The sequence below is a fragment of the Anastrepha obliqua genome, chromosome 5 (genome assembly GCF_027943255.1).
Source record: "Anastrepha obliqua isolate idAnaObli1 chromosome 5, idAnaObli1_1.0, whole genome shotgun sequence".
Taxonomy (NCBI): Eukaryota; Metazoa; Arthropoda; class Insecta; order Diptera; family Tephritidae; genus Anastrepha; species Anastrepha obliqua.
Window position 1 is genome coordinate 85,612,067 of NC_072896.1, and position 27,687 is coordinate 85,639,753.

Genomic DNA, 27,687 nt, shown 5'->3' on the forward strand with positions numbered 1-27,687 from the left:
GTTGTAGCACCACCGCAAATTTTGTATGCAGCAGCCAACGACTTTACAAAGTGCCGTCTTGCAGCAGCAGCCAAGATGGTCGCGCAAAAAAAGCGACGTACCAAAATTGCAAAATATCCTAATGAAATTTCTTGCCCCTTCTGCTAACGCGCTGCCGCCACTCTTTTTGTGTGCCTTTTTTTTGGGGTCCGCAATGCGAAGCGAAACAACCAACGAATGGGTAGCCTAAGGAGGAGCAGCAGGAGGAGGAGGAGGCGGTCGGCAGGATTGCAAATTTCATTACTGGCTACGCAAAAAAATTTCGTCTCATATTAGATGTGCGTGAATCGTCAGCGCGAGGTGCATTTACTTACTTGCGCACACACGAAGGGAGGACGCATGCGAGTGTGTGCGTGTTTGCTTGTAGCTGCTAATGGCTGCTGCATCGACTGCATGTTGCGTTATGTGCAGTAGAAGTTGGGTTGCGGTGCTACTCATCCCTACGCTATCAACATATTTGTTGCTGTCTTTTTTTTTGTTTTCGAAATTTCGGCAATATTCGGCAGAGTCAGCGGTAATGACAATGGACTTGGCGTGGCAAACAGAAGCATTTTAAGATATTTTAAAAAGCATGCGCATTTCAATGCGATAAATACCATTGAGGCCAACATACAATGGCTTTTAATGAGTTGAGTTGAGTTGAGTTCAGTTGAGTTGAGGCGAGCGGAGTAGCACCACCAAAAAGGACTTGCGACATTGCGCACAAGGCGAACACTTCAGGTTGAGGTGGCTTTTGTTCAGGGAGAAAAGTGAAACTTGTTATAAAAATCATTATTAATAAAAGTTTTAAGATTTCAATAATTGAATTTTAGTAATTTAATAATAAATTTAATTTTAAAATTTTTTTAAATTTTAATTTAATTTTTTTTTCATCATTTAAATTTTTAATAATTAATTTAATTTTTAAAATTTCTTAAATTTTAATTTAATTTTTTTTTCATCATTTGAATTTTTTTTTAAGCGTAGGCCAACTGTACATTCTAACCCAATTTTCTTGGGTTTGCACACTGACTTTTTCGAAATTTTATTGTACACAATTTTTTCTCATCGTAAATATATTTTTAAAAATATAATAAAAAAATGATATATAAAAAATGATTAAATTTTCATTATACATAGTTAATTTTTTGAAATAAATGAATATATTCAGCTGATATTCAGGGAAAAATATATAATACTATTGTAAAGCTTATCTTGTTATATGGAGTCATAGGTGGAACTCACTAGAGAAGACGACATTTGTTGAAGTGGCTGGAGAGAGTTCAGAGGTCGGCACTCATTGGAATCAGTGGGGCGGTTCGAACGACTGCTACTCTGGCGCTCAACGCAATGTTAAATGTGATACTCGTAGACATCGCAGGCAGAATTGCCGCTACACGTACCGCAATCAGACTGAGGGACTCAGGCTATAAGCTCAACCTCACTTATGGGCACTCAAGCATCCTTAGAAACTTCGAGTTCATCCCTCTGTCAATGGATCCGTGTATACTCTCGTTTAGTCCAACCGGAACCTTCTCCATTCATATTCCGTCAAGGGAAGAATGGACGGGGGGCTACACTGGGGGACAGGGCCTGGTGAACTTGTTCACGGATAGATCGAAGTAGGAAGGAAAGGTTGGCGGAGGAGTCTTTTGTGAGGAGCTCCCCATCAGACTCAAATTCAGGTTAGCGGACCACTGCAGTGTGTTCCAGGCAGAGGTAGCCGCAATCAAGGAGGCAGCTGATTGGCTACTCACATGCGTACTAACAGTCAAGAAAGTAGATATTTACTCCGACAGCCAAGCGGCTATAAGGGACCTCGGGTCAGTGACGGTGCATTTGAAACTGGTCAAGGAATGCTTAACCTCACTTTCGACTGCGTCTGAATTCTTTGATTGCGGGAAACTGTGAGGCGGATGAGCTGGCGCCAGACAAGGGACATGTGAGGTGATTTCCCCGCGAAGGGAGAGAATTGGGATCCCCCTGACTACCTGCGGTCTGCTGTTGGAAAGATGGGCATCGCGCCAACTCAGCGAGCGTTGGGCAAGTACACAAGTACAGTTGTAAGGTCGCAAAATCCTTCTGGCCACGTGTGGACCGGAGGCGCTCGGGGGAGCTTCTGAGGCTGACAAAATATCAGCTCTCGAATCTCGTGGGTTTTCTCACAGGTCACTATGCGCGAGGAATGCATGCTGTGAGACTTGGAATCACCTCGAGTCCTTTTTGCGCTGGATGTATGGAGGATGAGGTGGAATCATCTCAGCGCCTTCTCCTTAGCTGCCCTGTTCTGGCGGGGCTTAGATCCAGACATCTTGGCTCTTCTTTGCTACGCCTGCTGATATAGCTGGCGCTGACATTAAAAATCTGATGAATTTCATCAGCAGCACAAAGCGGTTGACGCAAACGCAGCATAGTCATCGTTCGTAATCCACACGCTCCCAACCATGCTAGCACCACCTCTTTCCGCCCTCTCCCTAAATCCCATCGGTCTTTCTCTTTCACTTCACCTCCTTCATAATGATATCTCAAAGGACGAATTTTCGTCCAAGTGTGCTCATTCTTTTGGCAACCATACCAACCTAACCTAACTTAATCAAGGAAAAATAAAGAATTTTCGTTATTTCCACTGCGAAGTTTTGTTTGGGTCCAAAGGGGTTCAAGCATTTAATCGGAAGAAAGCAGCCAGTGGCTCGTCAAACCTTTACTTTTGCCTCAGCGGCTGCTACTATTTGCCTTTGTGCGGCTTGCCCCTACTTGCGTCTTCTACTCCTACTCTTTGCATTTGTAATTCCTTCCCTCGCTGCGTCTGCTACTCTTTGCATTTGCGAGGCCTTCCCCTACTTGCGTCTCCTACTCCTACTCTTTGTATTTGTAATTCCTTTCCTCGCTGCGTCTGCTACTCTTTGCCTTTGTGCGGCCTTCCCCTACTTGCGTCTCCTACTCCTACTCTTTGTATTTGTAATTCCTTTCCTCGCTGCGTCTGCTACTCTTTGCCTTTGTGCGGCCTTCCCCTACTCGCGCCTGCTACTCTTTGCATTTGTAATTCCTTCCCTCGCTGCGTCTCCTACTCTTTGCCTTTGTGCGGCCTTCCCCTACTCGCGCCTGCTACTCTTTGTATTTGTAATTCCTTCCCTCGCTGCGTCTGCTACTCTTTGGATTTGCGAGGCCTTCCCCTACTTGCGTCTCCTACTCCTACTCTTTGTATTTGTAATTCCTTTCCTCGCTGCGTCTGCTACTCTTTGCCTTTGTGCGGCCTTCCCCTACTCGCGCCTGCTACTTTTTGTATTTGCGATTCCTTCCCTCGCCGCGTTTGCTACTCTTTGCATTTTCAAAGCCCTCCCCTACTCTCGCTTGCTGCAGTCACCGCTGTTACACGCTGTGCATTTTTAATTTGTCAAGACAACTTGCCTTTTTGGCTACTTTGCTGTGGTAGCGCCTTTCCCCAAAATCTCCATGAAGCCACTTCCTAAACCAGCCAATGATTGCACTGGGGTATTGAAAACACGAGATGCATATTTCCGCTCACCACTCCATGACTCTCAATGCAGGCTTTAACTGCCACTGGTTTCTTTGTTCGTTGTTTCTTTCCCCTCAATTTCTGGCTGCTTGCTTCAACAATGCATTTCAAAAGTGAATTTCATTTCGAAAACTTGCTGTTCACATTTTAAGTGGCAATACATGGCATGCATGTACTTGTGTATTCGTATGTGTGAGTTGGTGTATCGGTCTTGATGACGCGCATTCATAATTTCGTATGACGAATGCCACCGCTGTTTGCAATGCAACTCAAATCAATTACCAAATGAAAAGTTGCGCTATAAAAATGAATACAAAAAAAAAACAAAACAAACGGCATTCTTATGTGAACAAAATACAATTACAACGATCTCTACACAGACAAAAATTAAACAAAATTCATTAAAGAAGCAAAGCAGAGGCTAAACGACGGGCATGCAAGGCGGCCGAAAATCAAATCAGAAATGAAAATGAAATAACATTAAAAACACTTTAATTGTGAAAGAACATCAACCGCTAAAGCAAAGACACACAGAAAAACACACACACATACACACAGACAGGCTACAAAAAAGCAGACTACAGCAAATTGACATTCTTGTGCAATTTTCGCAAGAAACTCGACAATTCGTGCACCGATTGCTAACAGCCGCAACTGCCGCCTGGCCGCTTGACTGCTGATAGTTTTTGATGAGCCAGAAAACACGAAAAAAAAACGACACTAATTTTGTGCAAAAATTTTGCAACAAATTTTTATATCAGCATTTTTCCAATAAAAACCCGTAAACTTTGCCACACATCATAGCCGGCAGGCAACATGGCATAGAAGGCGGTCGGCACAAACACACGCACACACAGTCGCATGTACGCACGCCAAAGACTTAAGCAACAAACTTGATTTAACGCAATGATTCATTGCCATTTTTAATTGTCGGTCAAGTACGTCGCGCGCATTGCATATTGGCCGCCACTACTGCTTCATTTTCAGCCTCAAATCCAAGAATAATTTACAGCAGCAGCGTTGGTAGCGACAATGGACGCGCTATGCTCAATAATGGTAACATAGAATTTGTAACGCCAGTGTTAAAATTTTGTTTTTGCTTTACGGCGCTAGAATGTTTATGGATGCTATTAATTGTTGTTTTTATAGCAATTGTTGCTTTTTATGTTTTTTTCGTATTTTTTTTTTATTTTACTTTGTGATGTTATGAAATTTATATTGCGTTAAGTTTTGCATTTTTGTTGTTGCAATGTGCTTTATTGTTACAGTTTAAATTCCTGCAGTTGTTAGCTGTTCTGTGCTTAATTTGACCTCTTGTCATTAAAAGCAGCTGCTGACGAATTTTAGAATACACACATACATATGTATATACACACACACATACATAACTACCGCTGAGCCAAGTTGGTGGAGTTGAAAGTTAGTGCCACAGCCTCAACGAAATTAGACGAAAAACCGACTGCGCCATTAAAAAGGAAAATCCAGTCTTGGTTGCTCCACATGCGCTGCCACAAAAAAAAGAAAAAAAAAAACAAAATAACAAACACAAAAAACCGTTTCATTTTAACACATTTACACTGCAATAAAATTTACGATTGTAAAAATTGGGTTAACCATTAAAATACAGAAAGGAACACTTTGTTAATTAGCTTAGTTTTTTTCACCTTGTGAGTGCTAAATGAGTGGTTTAGTGACACACTGTGAGGGGAAAAAAACAAATAAATAGGAACCAAGTATGAAAATAGCGCAAAAGTGCGAGAAAATGGGTCACAATTCAAATTCATGTTTAGGGCAGTGGGTGACACATATTTTTGGTGCGTTGAAAATGAGCAGGATTAACCCTTTCACGACCGTGTTACTACTCACAAAATGTAAAAAAAGTTAAATGCGTCTCTTATTCTTCTACCCTGAACTTGGTTGCTAAACATAATGCAGGTAACGCTGCTGCACGGCCTGTCGCAACTAATCAATGGCGCGATTTAGGTCTTGGACACTGAGCCATAGCACCCGGTTGGGGCGCAACTTGTTGACTATTGCTTGAATGTACCATATTTTAATCGGTTATCTAGTAATAGAATTCCGGCTAGACGTGAGTGAATTGACAATACATCTGGTCGGAAAAACTGTTAACACTTATTTTCTTGCTGCTTCAAAGCTAGACTATAAAGTTCGCTTTGCCCTTTACTGTAAGTAGCATTTCAGCTTGCTGTTTTGTTGTAGCAGCAAAAAGATATTCTATATATGTACGGGGAGTTCTGTTGAATTGACAGTCCTTGCCCGGGTATATAATAAGTCCAGGTCGTTCGGGTAACGTAGAACCGTCTGTTGGGGGGAACGCGTTGCAGCTCTTTTTCCTAATCACTGTAGCGTATTTTAGACTAGCCATTAATGAGGTTGCTGTCTAGTTCGGAAAAAGGTGCCCCCTTTGAAGAAATCTATATTCACTCCGATAGCCAAACGACGATGATTAAATCCTTTGCTGGGGTTCTCACTAATTCCATCATTGCTCCAAATCGCATCTCTTAACGAGATGGCTGAAAATTTCCGCATACATTCAATATGTGGGCCAAGGCATAGTGATATAATGGTCTATGAATAAGTTCGTGCGGTTTTTTTTCGAAATTTGAATTTCGGATCATTCCCATGGCTTTTAAACGTTTGGAAATGGTTGATTGATCAACTCCCAAAGTTTTTGCAACCTCTTCTTGCGTTTGAGCCGGATCTTGATCGAGCAATTCCTCCAATTCGGTATCCATGAACTTTGGCGGCGCGGCCAAAATCACCACTTTTAAAGCGTGCAAACCACTTCTGGCACGTTCGCTCAGCTAGAGCATGCTCACCATAAACTTCCACCAAGATACGATGACTTTCGGCTGCTTTTTTCTTCATATTAAAGAATTCCCCGCAAAAACACATTATTTGGCACGAAATTCGACATTTTCAAGTGTGGTAAAAATATTGTTGTTTACGCTTCAAATAAAAAACGTATACTGACGTTTGTGCCTTACGACAGTAGCTCTCCAATGAATGTTTGGAAATGTGGATCGATGGAATAATAATCAAGTTACGCCATCTGTTGGCGGAATTGTAAGGCAGACAAACTTGTGAGAGAGGACACCACCACTCGTCTCGCTTTTGGTATGAAGATTGTAGGCATACCCCTCTCTATCTGTAAATTGCATGGTACAATTGAATTGTCACTTCAGCCAACAGGAGATGGACTGATGGTGGTGGAGTTTTTGTCTGAGTGACACAGCCCTGACCCAATTAGCAAAAAGATGCCATTTTGATTATGGATTGATAGTCTGACTTGGAACGTTACAAGAAGAGTTTGCTCAAAATGGGACGCTAATCGCTCAAAGGCGCTACTTAATCGGTCAAGGAAAAACGTCTCAATGTTAGTTGGTTTGATCGCACATCTTCTAGGTTGGCAAGCTCAAAGATTGAACGTAGCTCATTTCGACTATTGCAAAAACTGCAAGAATGAGAAGGAGGAAGAGTCTGTCAGACATCTTCTCTGTCACTATACTGCGTGGTTTAGATACTTGGACTCATCGTTTTTGAATGATACTAATGACCTTAGGGATATAAGTGTTAGCCAGTTCCATGGGATTGCACTTCAAATAAAATGGTTTAACGAGAAGTAGCAGGGAGAAGTACATGGATCAGCAACGCCCTAAGACCGACTATGACTTCTACCTATCAACCTACCTACCGGCGTCGAAGCCTACTTCAAATATGAATCATTATATTAGAAATTATCTATCAAATCCGTCATCCCCTCGTTCATGTAATGTGGTTTGGACCGTCCGAAGGTGTTTCCATCTACCAATGCTGTTTTTTTTCCTATTTTTCGGCGGTGCTCTTCAATGTTCTTATCGAGTCTTATCAACCACTTCGGTTTATTATTCTTGTCAGTTGATCTGGAGTGTTTTGGCTTCTGATTGTGTTGATTGTTCTCATAATGTTTGTTAATGATTATTTCAGAAATAGTTTTAGCAACGCAGTATATGACTATTATTAGTTCTTCGAGACTAATCGCTTCGTTCAGTGTGTCCGGTAATACAACAGCGTTGTAATAGTCAACTAATTTTCCGAGTTTTCTAGAGGTATTTAGTTTTGGCAAGTGCGACAGATTCGTCACAGGCATTCTCCTATATTTCGCATAATTTTCATGAAAACTATTATACGCGCATTCAAAATCTATTGATTCTGCTTTGTCGTTGACGGCCTCAATAATTAAAGGAACATTCTGTTCGTTCTCTGCATCCACACCACCACCCTGTGGTGTGTTGTTTGGTTGCACAGAGCTTGCTGTGTCTCCAGAGTTGTTACTGAGCTCTCTCGCCACTTCCTGAGTAGTCTCTTCCCTTCTTGCTTCTGTGATGTAATCATGTCTGCGTATTGCTCTTAATTGATCAGACAAGTTTTGCTCTGACACGTTCATTTGCGGATATTTTTCGTCAAACATTTCACATAAACGTTTTCGGAAAAGCGTTCTAATTCATTTATTTTATTTTATTTTTTTTTTTTTTTGTTTTAGCTTAATCCATCTCGGCTATTGCCGGAGATTACACATCCCGGATAAAATTTTCAAGGGATTGTGCTCTGGTGGAGCGTAGTCCAAGTTCTACGCCCGTGCGATTGCTATTTTATTTATTTTATTTTATTTTATTTTATTTTATTTTATTTTATTTTATTTTATTTTATTTTATTTTATGTTATTTTATTTAATTTTGTTTCACTTTATTATATTGTTTTTTTTTTTATTTTATGTTATTTTATTTAATTTTGTTTAACTTTATTATATTTTTTTATTTTTATTTTATATAGCTTTTTTAACGTTTTATATTTTTACTTATAAATATTCATAATAATTTATATTTGGTTGGTTGGTTTAAGGGTGACCCCGCATCGGAGTGCCACATAGACCGCAAGTTGGGTCCGTTGTGTTGTCCTAGAGCTCATTATTTTAAATGAATTCCCCACCTAACCGAGATTTTTATTGTAGATTTTGATCAAAGATATTAATTCGTTTCGAAAATTTGATGAGAGATTCGATTTTCAGGTCCGAGAGTACTGAAAGATTGTCAATTGTTGGAGAGCCTAGAAGAGCGAGTCGACTTCTGGCTAGACCCGGACAACTGCACAGCAAATGTCTGCTCGATACTTCCTCATCTTCGTCCTCGCAGTATCTGCACAGGTCGTTTTGAGGAACCCCGAGCCGACGTGCCTGAGTGCCCAAAAGGCAGTGGCCGGTGATAAGAGATGTTATATGCCTTAGTTCGTGTTTCGAAAGACTTATAAGGGTTTTTGTCTGTTTCAGATTGTAGGATGGCCAGATTTGTCTGGTAGTAACGCAAGTAGTTTCCACTCGCCACCTCCGATCAGCAATGCTGTGAAATTCTCCATCGATGAGCATAATATGTAATTATTATAAATATTAATAAAATTTATTATAATAAATAAATTATTTATAATAAATAAATATTCTATATTTATTCTATATTTCTGTTTTTTAATTTACTTAATTTACTTTAGTTTATCTAACCTAATACCATCTAATTTAACTGACTTGAATTAAACTTTTTTTTTTGTTTTATCTTTACTTTTATTTCTTTAGATTTCTGCAGGTTTTATCAATAATTTTTTTATTTAATTAAATTTCATATATTTAATATTATTTAAATTGATTTCATTTTATATTTGTTTGCCTATTTTTTATATTTCTTAATGGAATTTTATTCCAGTCTTCGTTTTTTTTTTGTATTTTTCATTTCATTTTGTTACTTCTTTATATTCTTTGGTTATTTTACTTATGTTTAAAGTGTCCCCTTTTTTGTTCTCCTTTGTTGTATTTTGTTTTATTTTACTTTATTTTATAATTTTTTTCAAATATTTAGCTTGCGTTTGTTTTTCTTTATTCCGCTGTATTTTAGTCAATGTTTAGCTTACACAATCCTGTTTTCACTTTTTTATTTTAACTTTTTTTCATAGGATTTAATTTTTTTTGTTGCTTTTACATTTTTCCTTATTTTTCTGATATTTTTAAAATCCTTTTTTCATTTTACTTTGATTTATCTTTATTTCTCTATTTAAACTGTTTAATAGCCTCCAAATATTTGGTTTTCATATTTTTATTTTATTGTAATGTTATTTTATTGATATTTTCTCATCAATTTTTTTAGATTTTTTCCCTTTTTTATTATTTATTTTTTCTTTATTCCACTTCATTCAATTCTATGTTTAATTTACACATTTGGGTTTTATTTTTTTTACTTTAATTTTTTTCATTGTGTTTATTTTATTTATAAATTTTATATTATATATTTTTATATTTTATTTATGTGCCATTTAATTCCACTTTTAATTTTAATTTTTTTTAATATGTTTTATTAAATACTATTTTCAGTTTAATTTAATTTTAATTTTAATATTCTAAATATTTTATGCCTTAATTTATACTTTCGAGTTTTCTTATTACATTTTTATTGTAATAAAATTGATTTCCAACTCAAAACACCGTGCGCTCTAAACAATTCACTCATTCACGCACACAAATATAGGCAATCACGAACAGGTTGTTTAGTTGGCAGAGCAAAGAAAATATAGCACAGACAAGCAATAGATCCGAGGCAGATCAGAGTTCAGGTAAACTGCTTTAGAAGGCGCTCTAACAGCAAGCAGATTCTGTTGCCACATAAGAAGACCAACTAAGGGCTCTTCAGCTAACCTCCACATACATATGTACGCATGTGTGTATTTATGTGCAAAAACTATGCTGCGCCAAATACAAAAAGCAAAACAAAATCCACTAAACACGCAGAGCAAAGCGAACAAAGTGATAATGAAATACACAGGAAGCGGCAAAAAAATGAGCAACGACAATTTATAAAAAGATGGCTTAAGAGCAGTTTCGCACACCACCACCATTTGTGCAGGCCAGCCCTTCTCCTCCAATCACTGGCAGCAGCAGCGCCCAAATCGCTAAACTCAACTGTGCAAAATTAGTTAAGTGGAGAAAAACGAAGGCGCGCGTGTGTGTGAGTGTGTGATGGCGATGTTTTGTTATTTTGCGCAAATGTTTGTTCGCAGCGGAATTTTATTCCCGTCTGCTGCGTTGCATACTCATAAAGGCAGGAGCAGCAGCTTCCAAAGCTTCGAACACTTCGTTTTTTCCTCGTTTTTTTGTGTTCGCAACTGCCACAGCAATGGTCAAACATATTTACTTAAATATATTTTTTTCTCAGCACACACACACACACTCTGCTTATTTATGTGTGCATTTATGTGTATTTGATCGTTCTGTACGCCACTGTCAGTTCTTAGAAATATGCTCTAAAATGTTAGCACACACATGCCTACATCAAATGGCAACAACAGCAACAACAATCAATAGCCCAAAACAAGGTAGACAAGCGAAGACAAGAATTTTGGTATGTAGTTGTTGAAATTCAAGGAATTTTGTATGAATCCTTGTTGCTCCACTGCGCCTTTTTACCTGCCCGCTGCACCGCCGTCAATGTCGGCTTGTCTGTCGGCCTGTGATTGGGTAGTAAAACCTTACCGTAATTCACTTTTATTGCTACCTCCCATATGAGCTGTTGAAATCAAGAGACTCACTTGTTCAATGTTTGTTTTTTTTTTTGCTTTTGTTTTGTTTATGTTTTTGAGCTAATATTTGTCATAAGTGATTTTTGGGGATTATTGTTTGTGATAAGAGTTAAGCGGTTGCAGTCTTAATGCTTTGTCTATTGATTTTAACTCGGAATTATCAATGCGGCGTTAAACTCTTTGCATGTTTTAGTTTTTTTGTTTCCGCATTATATTGGGTATTAAATGTGTATTACTGTGGGCTTAGAGTATACTGCGTTAAAAAAGTAGAGCACAGGGACTTATTGACAAGTTTCGACAATTTATTTGGTTTCTTATTTAATTTTAATTTTTTTTTATGAAAGTATAGCTCATCCTCCCATATAAATTTATGTTTGAATTTTTGCGCAAATTAAAAAAAAAGGTTTAAGAAATTTCCATCGAAATTTTCAAAATCAGAATTTTTAGAGAACTTTTGGCTATGCAGTTTTATAGATCACTGAATTTTAGTACAATAAAGTGCACATTTCAAGTAGATCTAACATCACACTGATTTTTGAGAATTTTTTTTGCTCTTTGTATGAAATTTCTAAAAATTAATAAAATCGTAACCACAAATTCAAACATAGGTATTACTCAGAGCTTCAATTTCAAACTTTTTACTCAGAATTTTTAGAAAAATTTCTGCTATGCAGTTTTATAAGTCATTAAATTCTGGTATAACTAAGTGCAATTTTTAAGTAGATCAAAAATCACACTAATTTTTGAGAATTTTTTCGGACGCAGTCTGTGCATTTTCTCCACTTAACGTCTACTCCACGTTTTTTATATTAAAAAAAAAACACCCAACACCGTCAGTTGAAAAAATTGTCAAAAATCAACGCGATTTTTAAATCACTTTAAACTTGCCCTTTATTGTATAAAAATTCAATGGCCTATAAAACTGCATACCCGAAATTTTTCTAAAAATTCTACTCAAAAATTTTAAAATTTTGATACAAATTTGTCGCATTTTTACAAATTTTATGCGAACTCCAAAACTTTGTTATATACACTTTTTGTTGTAGTCTGAACTATATTTTTATAAAAAAATAATTGAAATTACAAAATCAATAAATAAATAGTCAAAACTTATCAATATGTTGCATCACTTTATTTGAACGCCGCCAGTACGTCGTTGCACAAGCTGTGAGCGGAGAACTAAGCAAACGCATTTAGCACTCAATATTGAAAGTAACCTATGGTGAATAGAGAAACGAGAGCTTATTAGCGAAATTATTATCTGCGTATACCCTTTCACTGCAAAGAAAGTAAATAAGGTTACAGCAATTAGCAACTAATTGCCAATTATACGGTTTTTTTTCGCATACAGTCGCTTCAGTTTTGAAATGGGCCATTTTTTATTGCCCCATATTAGCACAATTCAAAAGCCATTAACTATTAATTTCGAAAGTAAAAATAAGCAGATAAAATATACAAGAAATTATTATATATTAGCTTAAGTATTTCACACAAAATGTTTGCTAACGCGTGAAAAGAATAACTTTTACTTTTATAAAAATTTATAATTGGTCTCTAGTCATAACTACGAATATTCCACAGGGAATATGAGCAGTATTGATTTAAAAAATAAAACTAATGGATATGTACTTAAAAGGTAAAAAAAAAAATAGTATAAAGCATTTTCTTAAAAAGTGGGAAGATTAGAAGTTCGTTGAACACTCGCAAAATTCTACCGGTCAGCGGCAAGCGAGACTATTCCTTCTTCATCTGATACTTCAACTTCTGATAAACTATCATACTTTCGCTCAGCAGCGTAGACTTGAGACTTTCAAGTGGTCACTTTAAAGGCCACTGTTGTCTGAGATATCACTTGAACAAAATTGGTCTCTCTCTGAGACGAGGGATAAATTGCTCACCGAAACGACGACGCAGTAAATCCATTGTTTCGTCGGCGGTATGGCAAGTAGTGCCGTCCGCCGCCTTGTTGGAACCAAATATTGTGGAGATCACGGGCTTCAATTTCCGGCATTCAGCATCAAAAATTCGTTTATCATGACGCGATAGCGTTCGCTATTCACTGCTGCATTGGCGCCAGCCTCGTCTTTGAAGAAATATGGGCTGATGATTCCTCCAACCCATAGGCTGCCCCAAACGATTATTTTCAATGGATGTAATGGTTGTTCTTGAATGGCTTCGGGCTTCGGGTTGCTCTTTAGCTCAAATACAGCAATTTTGTTTATTGCTTATTGCGGGCGCGTATCGGCACCCACGTCACTGTTGACAGTTATAATTTCGAGATAACAATACCAGCCTTGAAATCCAACATAGAATCTCTCTTGCCAACAAGTGCTACTTTGGACTAAGTAGACAACTGAGTAGTAAAATCCTCTCGACGAACATAACTAACATTCTACAAGGCTCTCATTATGCCCGTGCTACCGTATGGCGCAGAAGCGTCGACGATGACAACATCCGCTGAGGCGTCCCTTGTAGGCTTTTAGAGTAATATTCCGCGCAAGATTTTTGAACCTTTGCAAATTGGCGACGGCGATAATCGTAGGCAATGGAACACTGAGTTCTATAATCTTTACGACGACATAGACACAGCGCAGCGAATAAAGATACAGCGGCTACGTTGGCTGGGTCATGTCGGCGGAATGGATACCAACGCTCCGGCTTTCAAAGTTCTCAATGCGGTACCAGCTGGTGGTAGCAGAGGAAGAGGAAGGCCTCCTTTGCGTTGAACAGATCAGTTGGGAAGGACTTGGTTTCACTTGGTGGGTCCTACCGGCACCGGTTAGAAACAACTGGCGCACTTTGCTAAACTCGGCCAAAATCGCGTAAGCGGTTACCGCGCCAATTAAGAAGAAGAATTTGAAATGAATCCGACAAATACTTTTCGAGTTATTCAACAATTAATAAAGAGCGCTTGGGCGCTCCGGATTGATAGAAAAACTTGAAATGCGTTTTTCTCAAAACTATGGTTTTTGAACTGGATATTGTACCCTAGTTACAATTTTTATAATAAAATTTACATAGATATTTTTAGATACAAAGAAAACAAATCAAGTTAGCATTTAAATAAACGAGAAACGTACTTATGAATTATTATTATCTGTCTTAGTGCTAATAGATCTCTGAAGTTTGCGTCTAAATGTGTTTATGCCTCTTATAGATGCCAAATTTTTGGGAACAGAATTCCAAAGTCGAGTCACATGCACCACAGCCTGTTAGTCTGACCTTAGGCTTTGTATCTAGCAGCGAGAAGTTTAGAGCTTATGAACTTAAGCCAATGGGAAAGTATCGTGATTGACCTTAATTCTTCAAAACCCATTTTAGCCTGCCAGGCCCTTAAGTAACCAACAACTCACGCAATATTTGTCGAAGAATGTCAAGTACCTCTACAACTTCTGCAACAGCACAACGTTAGTTCCACATAGAACCGAGAACGCAGTGACTCTCCCGAAATGAAGGGGATGATTTTAGTAAATGTGGGGGTAGGTCTGGGTAAATATTCCCTTGATTAACACAATACTGCTATGTACGTAGACATCGAGTAAATTTTTTTGTTGAGTAACAGCAAACTTTTTATTAAAAACGAACAAAACCTCAGCTAAAATACAACTAAAAACTATCCATTCAAAATATGTTGTTGTTGTTGAAGTTGTTGAATATTTCCACTGAAATACTCCTAATTAGTGACCAGCATCGTTTTACTAATATACCATTGTCTCGTGTGATGATGTCTTTTTTTTGTTTGTTGGTTCTTGCTTCCACGTCAGATCCATTTAGTGAGGTCCAAGTATAACAGCAAATCTTTTATATTGATGTCTGAGATCTCTTTAATGGGCTGTAGGAAGGGCTTACCGAAGGAGCGGAGTCGTGCCCTGGCTAGCCCCGAACACTCACATAAATAGTGGAAAAGACTTTCCTTCGCCCATTCCCCTTGACAGCTTCTGCAGATAGGATTGAAGGGTAGGTTGAGTCTAGCTGCATAATCCCTTACTTTCCAATGACCTGTAAGGGTTGCAGTGATGCGTGAGATGTTTGGCCGAGAACATCCTAACAGGTGATTCGTCCTTTGGATTTTGTATGACGGCCATGTGTTTTTTGTTGTAATACATGTACTTATTGGCTTCCATCTTCTTTCGGCTAAAGCAAGATAGTGTGAAGCAATGGATGCTTTTAATGTGTTCAGTGGGACCGCCTCTGCTAGGTCTAATGTCGAACCTTTTCTTGCTGGCTCATCCGCTATCTCATTACCTCGTATGTTCCTATGACCGGGAACCCATATCAGATTGATTTAGAGCCAATGACAAAGCATTTCCAGCTCCTCTCTACACTGTAAGACTAGTTTGGATGAAATGGAGTTGGAGTCTAAGGCCTTTATAGCTGCTTGACTGTCTGAGAAGATAGCTACTCTTGCACCAACTTCCTTATAGAGCTTTAGTGATTTGCATGCTTCTCTGATCGCTAACAGTTCTGCCTGGAACACGCTGGCATAGTCAGGAAGACGAATTGACTGAGATAGGTTGAGTAGCTCCGAATGAAAGTCAGCTCCCACACCACAGTTCATCTTAGAACCATCGCTATAGATTTCAATATCGTATCTTCCAATCAGCTTCCCTTTGCTCTCTCGCTGGAAAACGTACCGTAAAGCCTTTCTTGAAGTTAAGGTCGGAGATTGTGTAGTCTGATCAGTTTTTGAGCACCGAGGGTCTCTGTAGGAGGATCTAACTGTGACCGTACGACCTTGTTGTCCAGCTCCCTATGTCTCTGAGGCTCGCTGCGCTGCAAGTAGCGATTGTTTTAATGTGTAAATCTAATGGTAGCAGATGAGTTAGTACATTGAGCGCTTCAGTAGGACTGGATACACACTGTAGTTAAGATACACACAGTTCTTTGTATCTTGTTCAGCTTAGTTTTGTTGTATTTCTTTTCTGTTGCAGGCCACCAAACTAGTACCGCATATGTTAGTATTGGCCTTACAATGACTGTGTAGGACCAATTGGATAGTTTTGGTTGGACTCCCCATTTTTTACCCAACATTCTCTGACACGTGTAAAGTGTTATATTCGCTTTTTTTACCTTGTACTCTACGTTGGACTTCCAGCTGTGTTTGGGGTCTAGCATAACACCTAGGTATTTTGTCTGTTGGGTTAGCGTGAGGCAGTTCAGTTTTTCTTGGGGTTACGTTTAAACCACAGTCTGTGGCCCAATTGCTGAGTAATACCAGAGCTCCTTCCATAATCTCACTGATTGTGGTTGGAAACATTTCTGAAACCGTAAGCACTATGTCGTCCGCGTACGCCACTGCTTTAATTCCCTTTCGGTTGAATTTGGTAAGGATGTTGTTAACGACTAATAACTCAAAATATGTTTACGTGACATATTATTTTATTATTAAAAAAACAATTTATTCAAGAATTTCAAAACTAAATTATTTCCCACATAAATTCCAATTAAACACTTTTGTGCACCAAAAATGTCTTTCTTAATTTATACTTAAGTGATACCGTTTTTTGCATTTTGTGTCTAACTACTCACTCACACAATCACTACGCTATGTTTGTACGTGAAATTTTTCAATTTAATATTTCTTTTTGCCCTCTTCCTTTTCACACTTCTATATCCGTTTCAAAATCTTTAAAAGCCAACACTTTCATTGCCAAAACAAATAAAAAGCAAATGCGGCGCATGAGGTATTTGCATACACACACACACACATGCACGTAAAACACACAAAAGCTGAGCTAAGAGAAAAAAATCATGCTGCCTGGTTCTAATGGCATCTTAAAATACATTTAACAGGCTTACCCGAAGCTCCGAAAACAAAAAACCGAAAAAAGAAAGGCAAAAATGCCAACATGAACAAGCACCATTCATTAGCAGCAGCTACTTACAACAACAAACAGCTAATAAAGACGCAAAAAAGTAAAGAACGGCATTAAGAGAAGCATAAAACCTCTAACATTAGCATCAGTGGCAGCGACGGCGGTGGCTGTTGAAAAAATGTACGACACCGAGAAAAAGGAGAAAAACATTAAGCGCTTGCAGAGTAACGGCGTGGCGGAGACAATACCTGTATGTGGGGAACCTGCGGCTTTGTACTGCTGTTGCTGTGGCTGCTGCTGCTACTGCGAAAATAATGCGCTGCTGCTGCGTTCATTTCTTCGTTGTGCCTGATTTGCTTCCTTTTCTTGTCGAACGCGTTCAAAATGGTTTGCTTTTTTTGTTTTTTTTTGCTATAATTTAGATGTTCAAATTCCGCGTACAATTTTAAAGGGCTAACTAAATAGTGGTGCAAAAAAAAATCGATAAAAAATAGCATAAATGTTAAAAGATACATTTTAAGAGGAGTTCGCATTATTTACTTCGAACTTTCGAAAAATGCAACATTTAATTAGGCCGTCTGGCCTTGTGATTATAGTTTAGAAAACGGAAAATCAACGAAAAAACGGCAGCAAAGCAGGTATTTAAGTTAAAATTTATGCATGAATTAAAATAAACGATATGAATAAAATACTGACGTGAGCAATAAAAGTATTAGGAGCATTTAAAGATGCGGGTTTAGCAGGGTAGCAATGCCAAGTGAAGGATTTGAGCTGCAAACCTGGTGGAGGAAATTTTGTGAGGCTGCTGGGCTTCAATAATGCGGCACTTTTTATATGAAAATTATATTTTGAAAAAAAAAAAAAAACGGATAGCTTATTTTATTATATACAGGGTTGCCCATATTCGACGGACCCATCTGGCATCCCTGTATCTTTTGACAGAGACGTCAGATCGCTTAATGACATACCGCGTTGGAAGCGTCAGTCCAAGCAGATTTTTACCATGGATCAGTACACGCCACGCGAGCGCTCCCAAATTGTTGAAATTTACATTCAGCAAAAGAAGTCAAATCAAGAAGAAGAATCAGGAGCGTTATCGCGATATGATAACCCCTTTTGTGATGCCAATAATTCGTCGAAAGCGTATGAGGCAGTTCTGGTTTCAGAGCTCAAGAACAACATCCGTGAGGAAATAGCCGCTATTCCAGCCGAAATGTTAGCTAAAACTATGGAAAATGCTGCAAAACGGGCACAATACGCCGTACAGGCTCAAGGCTGCCATTTGAGAGATATCATATACAAAAAGTGATGTCAACAAATCTACTTTAACCAAATAAAATGATTATTATCGTCAACATAAAAATTGTGTTTTTGTTTGATTTATAAAAAAAACACATGGGTCCGTTGAATATGGGCAACCCTGTATATTAAATAAATAAAGAAAATCTCAAAAATTTTGCTACTAAAACTCTCGCCAGTACATACTTTATAAAATGCTCTACTTTGAGAAAATTGTTGCCGCAAAATTGTAATACATACAAGAATTCAATTTATGAAGCTCCAAGTTTTTTCATCATTAATTAATTCAGTAGCTGTCACCTGCAGTTGGCGGCCTCGTTAACCTAACGTAAGTGTACTAGCCTGCCATCCCAGCGGTTGTGGGTTCGAATACCACGTAAAGCACGGCCCTCGCACTTTTCGAAATATACTTAATTTCCCTGTTTCTAAAAAAAAAAATTCCTTCAATTCCATTCTTGAACCCTAAAAACTTATCCTTTCCATCCTTACTCCCGCACAATAGCCTGCGCATTATTTGCATTAAGCGCAGGCACACGAAATTTAACGAAGTTCTCAACCATCTGTGCGATCCTTCTGCCTGAAAAATGTGAGACACAGATGGCGCTCCAAGCACGAAGAAGGCGTTTTTCCTAAGCAACGACAGTTGAGCATTCCCACTACTTAGGATTGGTAGCGGCAGTCTAATAAACAGCCCTGTAAAAAAGAAGATATTAAAGAAACCAACGCAAGACTGAGACTGGTCGAGGCCCTATGCTCCCAGGAGGAGTGAACAAGGAAAAAAAGCTGCCTTCTCTTTTCGCGTTTAAGGTTTTAGCAGCCGGTTAGATTTATAATAACTCGCCGGAGGTAAATGAATCGTTTAATTGTGATAGACTTGAATCCAAAGCGAATGTTTTGTGAATTAAATTCTATCACAGTTTTGTACTCAATCAACTGCATTTATTAAAGAGAAATTTTGCCCAAAATAGAACTCTCGTCTAAACCTTAAAGATTCATGAAGGCGAACTTCTAAGATAAATTAAAAAGTAAAACTACTTTATGCCGATTGAAATTTTTTTTACATAATTTTGGATACATATGAAAATATAATAGTGATGGTCAGCTGTGTTTATAGCGGTGGGAAGACCGTCAGTCGAAGCAAGAATGTATCATTGTGTTTAGCTGACGTATTTTCCCCTTTTACGGCGCAGCTGACTATTTTTTTTTTATTCTACTAAATGTCAACAATACATGAAACAAATTCCAGCCGGTATAAAATGAGTTGGTGGAAATTTTTTTTCGACACGTTTCGTACCCTCCCACCCTCACACCCCTCGCGGGTGCGCCAGCTGACGTTCACTTTCGTTATTCATGAAAGCTAAATCACCAGTATAGTCAAGAATTTAACGGTATAAAACGCTGTCCAAAATCGACCCCTGGCTCCGGGACTAGTATACGCATACAAATTTAGTTTACAGAACAAGTGTATGTATGAATGTGAGTGTGTCCGTTTGCATGATGGCTGCTTACAGAAACTAAACTAATGCCGTTCTCTTAGGCTGAGAATAGCAGATTTTAAACATAAGCCTTTGTTATTGTTCCATTTTTCCGCTTGTCCGAGTTCCTGTTGCTGTTGGCGATTACTTTTTTCTATTGCCAGTCATTTCATTACATGCTAATATACATTTGGATTAGTATGTGAAGCAATAAATCGACTATTTGAGTTGGAATTAATTCTGTTGATTTATGACGCTGAAAATGCTAGCGCCAATTTGTGTGGTTTACTCAGCGAATTTAGCTGCTTGACTGCTTCGTGGCGCAAGTGTTTGGCTTTTGGATTTTAAATTGTTTGAAACTCGTGGAGAACAGGGCGAAAATGAAGAGTTAAATAAAGAAAAATATATAAAATTATAGGAAATTATGTATTAAAATATTTAGTAGAATTAGCTGACAGCGCGTAATGAATGTAGGAATTGGCTTGAAGCAGCGCCGCGCCGCGCACAAGCAACCAGCCACATAATTGGTTTTATATACGTCAAATATATTTAATATAATATATAATTTTCAGCTTAAAATAATTGACTGTCACGAACTTTTTTCATACATATTTTCTTCTCCATTTCTTATTTTGCAGATTTTCAAACTGCTTGACCGGTGTGATTTCCGTCGATTTGATTGGCTTCCTGTCACCGCCATTAATGCGCCGCTGACGCGAGTGTTAAGTGCAAAAAAGTGTTAATTTCAGCCACAAAGCAAGCAAAAATTAGCAGCAACAAATACAAAAGAAAGAAAAAAGAAAACTTTTCCCCTTCGCCGTAGAAAAGTGAAAATCAAATACTAGTTGGGCTGACGGACGACGCCGTACCCTCATCATCATAAATTACTCAAAGTATATAAGTGCAAAATAGTTGAATATATTTGTGTGTAAGTGTTTGTGAATATTTGTATGTATGTGTTGTTTTGAGGCCATATCATGGCAACAGTGAAAATGTCTGAGCTACGGACAGGAATAAAATGAAACCAATTGCCAGAACTTATCGCGTTCGGTACACTAATGGCTGCAAGTTTGCGAATTCCACAACGCATAGAAACAGAACAGCAACAGCAACAAATCCAAAAACAACAAAGCAACAAACTAAAAGCGCGACTAAGTGCTTGCAGCAAGAACAAAAACGAATTCCAGAAGGTCCGAGCAACAGTCAAAAGCGAGCAACCAATAGCCCAGCGACATTCAGGCGAACCGCAGCCAGCAGGCAGGCAAACAGACAACCAACAGCCAAAGCAACAACAACGACAGCAGCAGTTAGAGAAACATCAGCGGAGTAGTGTAAAGTACTGCCGCTTGGTAGTCTTCTTCCGCGCAGCCCCATTATGACGCGCTGCAGGAACGCGAAATATTTGCCTGCAGACGTTGAGAACGACGACGTTCGACGACAAGCCGTCGAACTGGTCACGGCCACAGACGTGAATTTGAGCGCATACGCGCGCACTTACAGCATGACAAATCAGCCAAATTGTAACGATATCTTCATTTCTGCGACTGCCACAAATGCTGGCACCAAAATAAAATACAACAAAAATGACAAAGTTAACATTCATTTGGTCACAAGAGCAGTGCAAGCAGTTTCAAAGTGCGCCGCAAAAGTGAGCGCATTAACACCAGCTTCTTTCCCCAGTGATGCCGCACCCGCCGCCGCCGCTGCCACAAAAGTTATTGCAGCAAAGGGAGCTGCGGTAGCACTAGAAGACTGCAACATAACGCCACAAAAGCACACAAACGCAATTGCTGACGCGCGGCTGCCTGCTTACGCAGCAACATTACATTATCGTCAGCATAATTTAGTCTTAAGCAGAGCTTTGCCATTCATTTGCTTGGCATTTGCGCTGTTCGCATTGCCATCGCCATGTCACAGCCAGCATCAGTCATTGAGCGCATATAGCACGCCAACGTTCGGTCCCAGTGCGGCTGGATCCATTGCCCATTACAGTGTGTTGGCCTTTCCACGTCGACGTTCGTCTGCGGGCGCCGATGGCGTTAGTGGTTTGATGCAGTCGCGCGCTGTCGATACGAGCGCACAATTTGAGGTATTGGAAGGACAACCGCGTGGCACGGTCGTTGGTTTTATACCGACCAAGCCCGATTTCACATACCGGTTTAATGAACCGCCGCGCGAATTTACGCTCGATCAAGTCACGGGCGAAATCAAAACGAATGTAGTGCTGGATCGTGAAGGTATGCGCGATCGTTACGATTTGGTTGTGCTCTCTTCCCAGCCCACCTATCCCATTGAGGTGCGCATCATTGTACTCGATGTGAACGATAATGCGCCAGAGTTTCCCGAGCCGAGTATAGCGGTGTCGTTTTCTGAGAGTGCGGCCACTGGCACACGGCTATTGCTGGACGCGGCGACTGATCGCGATATTGGCGAGAATAGCGTGACGGACGACTATCGCATAGTGGATGGAAATGTGGAGGACAAGTTTCGCTTGGCCGTAACGACGAACCCAAGCGGTGATGTGTCTTATCTACATTTGGAGACAACGGGGAATTTGGATCGCGAAACGTGCGGTTTCTATCAGCTGAATATATCAGCGCGCGATGGCGGTGATCCGGCGAAATATGGTTACTTATTGGTTAATGTTACGATCGTCGATGTAAATGATAACCCACCGATATTCGATCACAGCGACTACATCGTTTCTCTGAATGAGTCAGTGCCACCTGGCACGCCTGTGCTGCAGGTGATGGCTTCGGACAATGATCTGGGCGATAACGCCAAAATCACCTATTACCTGGCTGATACGGAGCAACAATTTACAGTCGATCCGGAGACGGGTGTCATATCCACCACCGAACTGCTCAGCTGTCCGCAACAAAACTGTCAAACATATGCGCGCCCCGGTGCCAGTTGTCCCAAGAGCTGTGTATTTACGGTATTCGCACGCGATCACGGCTCGCCCCGCCAAGATGGACGCACCTATGTGACCGTCAATCTCGTTGACACGAACGACCACGATCCGGTTATACGCTTCCAATACTTTCCGCCCACCGGCACATTTGCAACTGTAGATGAGAATGCGGCGAACGGTAGCGTGGTTGCTGCCGTTTCCGTGGTGGATATGGACGAGGGATTGAATGGCGAGACGAGTTTACGCATCATATCAGGCAATGAGTTGAGCCATTTTCGTTTGGAGAAGACACCGTCATTTGATATTGTGCGCGTTAATGGCGTGTTGGATCGCGAGGAAATTGGCAAGTATAATTTGACAGTTGTTGCCATCGATAAAGGCTCACCGCCACGTACGGCGACCGCACACCTAATTATCCATGTCAACGATGTCAATGATCATGAGCCGGTATTTGAGAAGTCCGAGTATTCGGCTGTGTTGAGTGAATTGGCACCACCAGGGACGTACGTGGCTTCTATTACCGCCACTGACGAGGACACTGGCGTAAATGCATTGATTTTTTACGATTTCGTTTCGGGTAATAATAAACAATGGTTTGCCATTGATACAGCGTCCGGTTTGATAACAACGCAGGCAGCATTGGATCGCGAGGTGCAGGACAGCGTAGAGTTGAGCATCTCTGCACGTGATGGCGGCCCAAATCCGAAGTGGGCGTACACACAACTCAAGGTGACCATACTGGATGAAAACGATGAGGCACCACAATTCTCGCAACAAAATATCAACGTCACACTCAGCGAGAATACACCTCCACAGACACTGGTCGCCATGCTAACGGCCGCCGATCACGATCAAGGCACTAACGGCTCGGTGACATACACACTGGCTGGCAGTGTGGAGCGCAAATATCCACAACAATTTGGCCTCGACTCGCTCACTGGCCAATTAACGACGCGCAGTGCACTTGATCGTGAGACAATTGCGCATTATGAGATTTTTGTGATCGCACGCGATCAGGGCGCACCACCACAATCAGCCACCGCTACTGTTTATCTAAACGTTGAGGATGTCAACGACAACAGCCCAACGTTCTACCCCAGTCATTATTTTTATGCGTTACCTGACGATGCGGGCGACAATAACCAGCCACTGTTGAAAGTCACTGCCAGCGATCGTGATGCGGGCGATAATGCCTTAATTACCTACCAACTGGAGTCAGGTGGCGATGGACATTTCGTCGTCGATACATGGAGTGGTGCGATAACGCTGCGCGCCGGCAGCGGAGATATACGCCAGTCACCAAAGGCACTCTACAAGTTGAAGATTTCGGCAAAGGATCGCGGCGAACGACGTAGCGAACAAGATGCACTGGTTGAGATTGTATTGCAATCCAAAATGGAGTTGCTCGAGTTCGATTCATACGGCAGTTATGAGTTTCAAATTGTGGAAGATCATGAACAGCAGCAGCCCGTGGTGGGCCGCGAGGTGGGTCGGGTGCAGGTAAAGCTACATGCCGGCAAATCGACACTGCCACCCAACATTGAGTACGCGATTGTATATGGTGATGCAGATGAGAACTTTGCGGTGGATCGTCGTACTGGTCGCATTCGCACGGCGCGCCGTATTGATCGTGAAGCGCTGGCGCAATACCAGCTAACTGTGATGGCGCGCACTGGCCTAGCTTATGGCAAGTGCATTGTGAACATTGCGATCGCTGATTTAAACGATAATGCGCCGATCTTTGCACAAGATCGTGACGGTGAGATACAGTTGGCCGAGAATGCGGCTGTCGGTCAAGAGGTTTACTTGTCACGCGCACGTGATCGCGATTCAGGTATGAATAGCCGTGTCACCTACACGCTCACCTACAATCCCGAAGAGCAATTTCGCGTTAGCGAAGCAACGGGCGTACTCCAACTGCAGCGTCCGGTGCGCGCAGCACCCGGCACATTGTTGCATGTGGAGCTGATGGCCACAGATGGCGGCACGCCGCCTCTATCAACGCGACATACCATCGACGTGCTCATAGCCGATGTCAACGATCATACACCTGTGTTCGATCACACATCGTACGAGACATCATTGCGCGAGTCAACCAAGGTGAATGCGCGCTTCTTTGCGCTAGCCGCCAGCGATGCGGATCTTGGCGCAAATGGGCGCATATCATACGACATAATCGAGGGCAATGCAGAGCGGAAGTTTGGCGTCTTTCCCGACGGTTATTTGTTTGTGCGCGCGCAGTTGGATCGCGAGGAGCGGGACTATTACGCGCTGACAGTAGCATGCCGCGACAGCGGTGTGCCGGCGCGTTCATCTGTGGTGCCAGTGATCATACATGTCATCGACGAGAACGACAATGCGCCGCAGTTCACAAATAGTACCTTCACCTTTAGCATCGCGGAAAATGAGCCAGCCGATTCGTTTGTCGGCAAGCTGACGGCAACAGATCGTGACATTGGACGCAATGCGGAGTTGATTTATACGCTGGCGACGCAGGAGCAGGACTTTACCATTGACATGCGTAATGGTTTCATTAAAACGCTGCATCCATTCGATCGCGAAGAGCTGGTACAGCGACGTAGCAGCGTGGGTGTGGGTGGACAAACGAACGGGCAGATAAATGGCGGCTTAGTAGGTGTAGGCGACGGCATAAACAATGGCAATAACTACATACTACTGGAGGCCATCGTCTCGGATAATGGAGTGCAGCGCTTGCACGACAAGGTCAAGGTGAAGATAATCATTACAGATGTCAATGACAATGCGCCACAGTTTGTGCGCGCTCCCTACCGTGTGCAGATTTCTGAGGGCTCTGCCGTGGGTACGCAAGTCATGCGTGTTTACTCGGTTGATGCGGATGAGGGACTCAATGGCGATGTTTACTACTCACTTGTTAATGGCAACGAAGACGAACGCTTTGCCATGGACGATGCTACAGGACAATTGTCATTAGCGCGTTTGCTTGATCGCGAGCAGCAATCTTCGTATAAGCTGACGGTTGTGGCACGTGATGCAGCATTGAAGGGACAGCTGAGCGCCAGCACCACAATCACTGTGGAGGTGTTGGACGAGAACGACGTGGCACCGGAATTCGCACAGACAGCAAGTGAAGTGTCAGTGTTGGAGACGAGCAGCATCGGTACGGAGCTGATGCGCTTTCGGGCAACAGATTCGGACCTGGGCGTTAATAGTCAAGTAACCTTTAGTATTACGGCGGGAAATCGTAAAGACACTTTCCACATCGATGCTATATCGGGCAGTTTATATTTGCACAAACCTCTGGACTATGAGGAAACCACCGTTTACCATCTGAATGTAACGGCCGCTGATGGCGGCACACCACGCCTCTCGAACACCATTGTCTTCAACGTCAATGTGGTGGATGAGAATGATAACCCACCCAGTTTTCCCAATACGGCCATAGTGCGCCAAATCAAGGAGGGCATTGCCGTTAAAACTCCCATCGTTACCATCACCGCAGAAGATCCGGATTCTGGACTGAATGGAAAAGTTACCTACTCGATTGTGAAGCAAGATCCTGAGCTGTCGGGTGGTCGCCACTTTGGCATCAACACTATGACCGGTGTCATACACACGCTGCGTGAAATCGATCGCGAAACCATCGACACCTTCCGACTCACTGTCGTCGCCACCGACCAGGCAGAAAAGCCCGAGCCACAACTGTCCGCTGAGAAACTAGTGACCGTCATCGTTGAAGACATTAACGATAATGCACCCACTTTTGTGTCCATGAATGCGGCCATCTTACCAATGCAGACAGCGGGCGCACAAAGTCATCACTACCGTGACGGTTTGCCAGTGATGCATGTGCATGCACGCGATGCTGACTCTTCCAGCAACGGTCTGGTCACCTACGAAATGGTGAACGGCAATACGGAACTCTTCAAATTGCATCGCAATACGGGTGCGATAACTTTACGCAAAGTGATCGATCAGCCGGAGGTGCGTTATCAGTTGGCTTTGAAGGCGACCGATGAAGCGGTGCAGAGCGAACGTAAAAGCACCGATGCGTATATAACGATTATAACGACGGGCACGGCCGCTGGCCCCGTATTCGATCAGCGCGAACAAAGCGGCTCAGTGTATGAGAACGAGCCGACCGGTACGAGTATTTTGACTGTGAGCGCACGCTTGAATGGCGCCGAAATCGAGTACTACGTGACGAATGTTACGGCGATCGGTGCGTATACGAGTGCGAGTGCGGGTGCGGTACAACAAGTCGATCGTTTGTTTGACATTGATACAAAACTTGGCATATTGTCGACGGCAAAGGAGTTGGATCGTGAAGCGGGACCGGACACCTATGAAGTGGAAGTGTATGCGATTGCGTTAGGCGGAGTGCCACGAACAACGAGTACTAAGGTGAGTTGAGATTTTAATAATTTTATTTTTTATATGTAATTAGGCTCAATTGGAGTTTCTTCTCAGCAATTTAAAGCCGAATTTTCAATGTCAAAGTTTCAATTCTTTGCAATGCTTAATAAACATAACAGTTGAAAGAGAGAGGTTAAAGTTCTTATACAATAAAAGTACCTAGATAGATGAATTACATTGCTTTGGGAAATAAGCGCACAAACTATCGAGAAGATGGTAGTGAAGAAATATTTTTGATTCAGTTAAGGAAAAGGTGTTTCGAATCCCAAGGAGCCAAGGTAGTCGCTTCTTAACACATCAGTCCCAAAGATCTCAAGCCTGATTCGAGCGAAGGCCGGGCAGACGCACAGAAAGTGGAACGCCGTCTCATCCTTCTCTCCACATGCTGGGCAGAGTGAACTGTCTGAGATGCCAACCTCTTCCTTGTGCTTCGCCTATCCTACAAATTGGCCTCAGAGCCCATCCCTGTTAAAGGCTTAGAGCTCTCACTCATTTTGAATGTTCAGTTAACTGTGTTTCGGCTCGTCTTCGATTTTTTACTTATTCAAGACGGACGCCCGAGCACGCAACATACGAAAAAATTGATGAAGTGAAGAAAATGGTATTTGGCCAATCGTCGAATCGTCGTTACAGAAGTTG

General features: G+C 41.3%; 1 protein-coding gene across 1 annotated transcript in view; it reads left to right on the plus strand.

Moving 5' to 3' along the window:
- Positions 1-27,045, plus strand: part of LOC129248858 (cadherin-related tumor suppressor-like) — a 38,984-nt gene extending 11,939 nt beyond the window's left edge. The window contains exon 2 of the mRNA XM_054888470.1: positions 20,378-27,045. Coding sequence (XP_054744445.1) covers positions 21,115-27,045 — 5,931 coding nt within the window. The 5' untranslated portion in view covers positions 20,378-21,114. The remainder of the gene's footprint in view (positions 1-20,377) is intronic.
- The last annotated feature ends 642 nt before the right edge of the window (positions 27,046-27,687 follow it).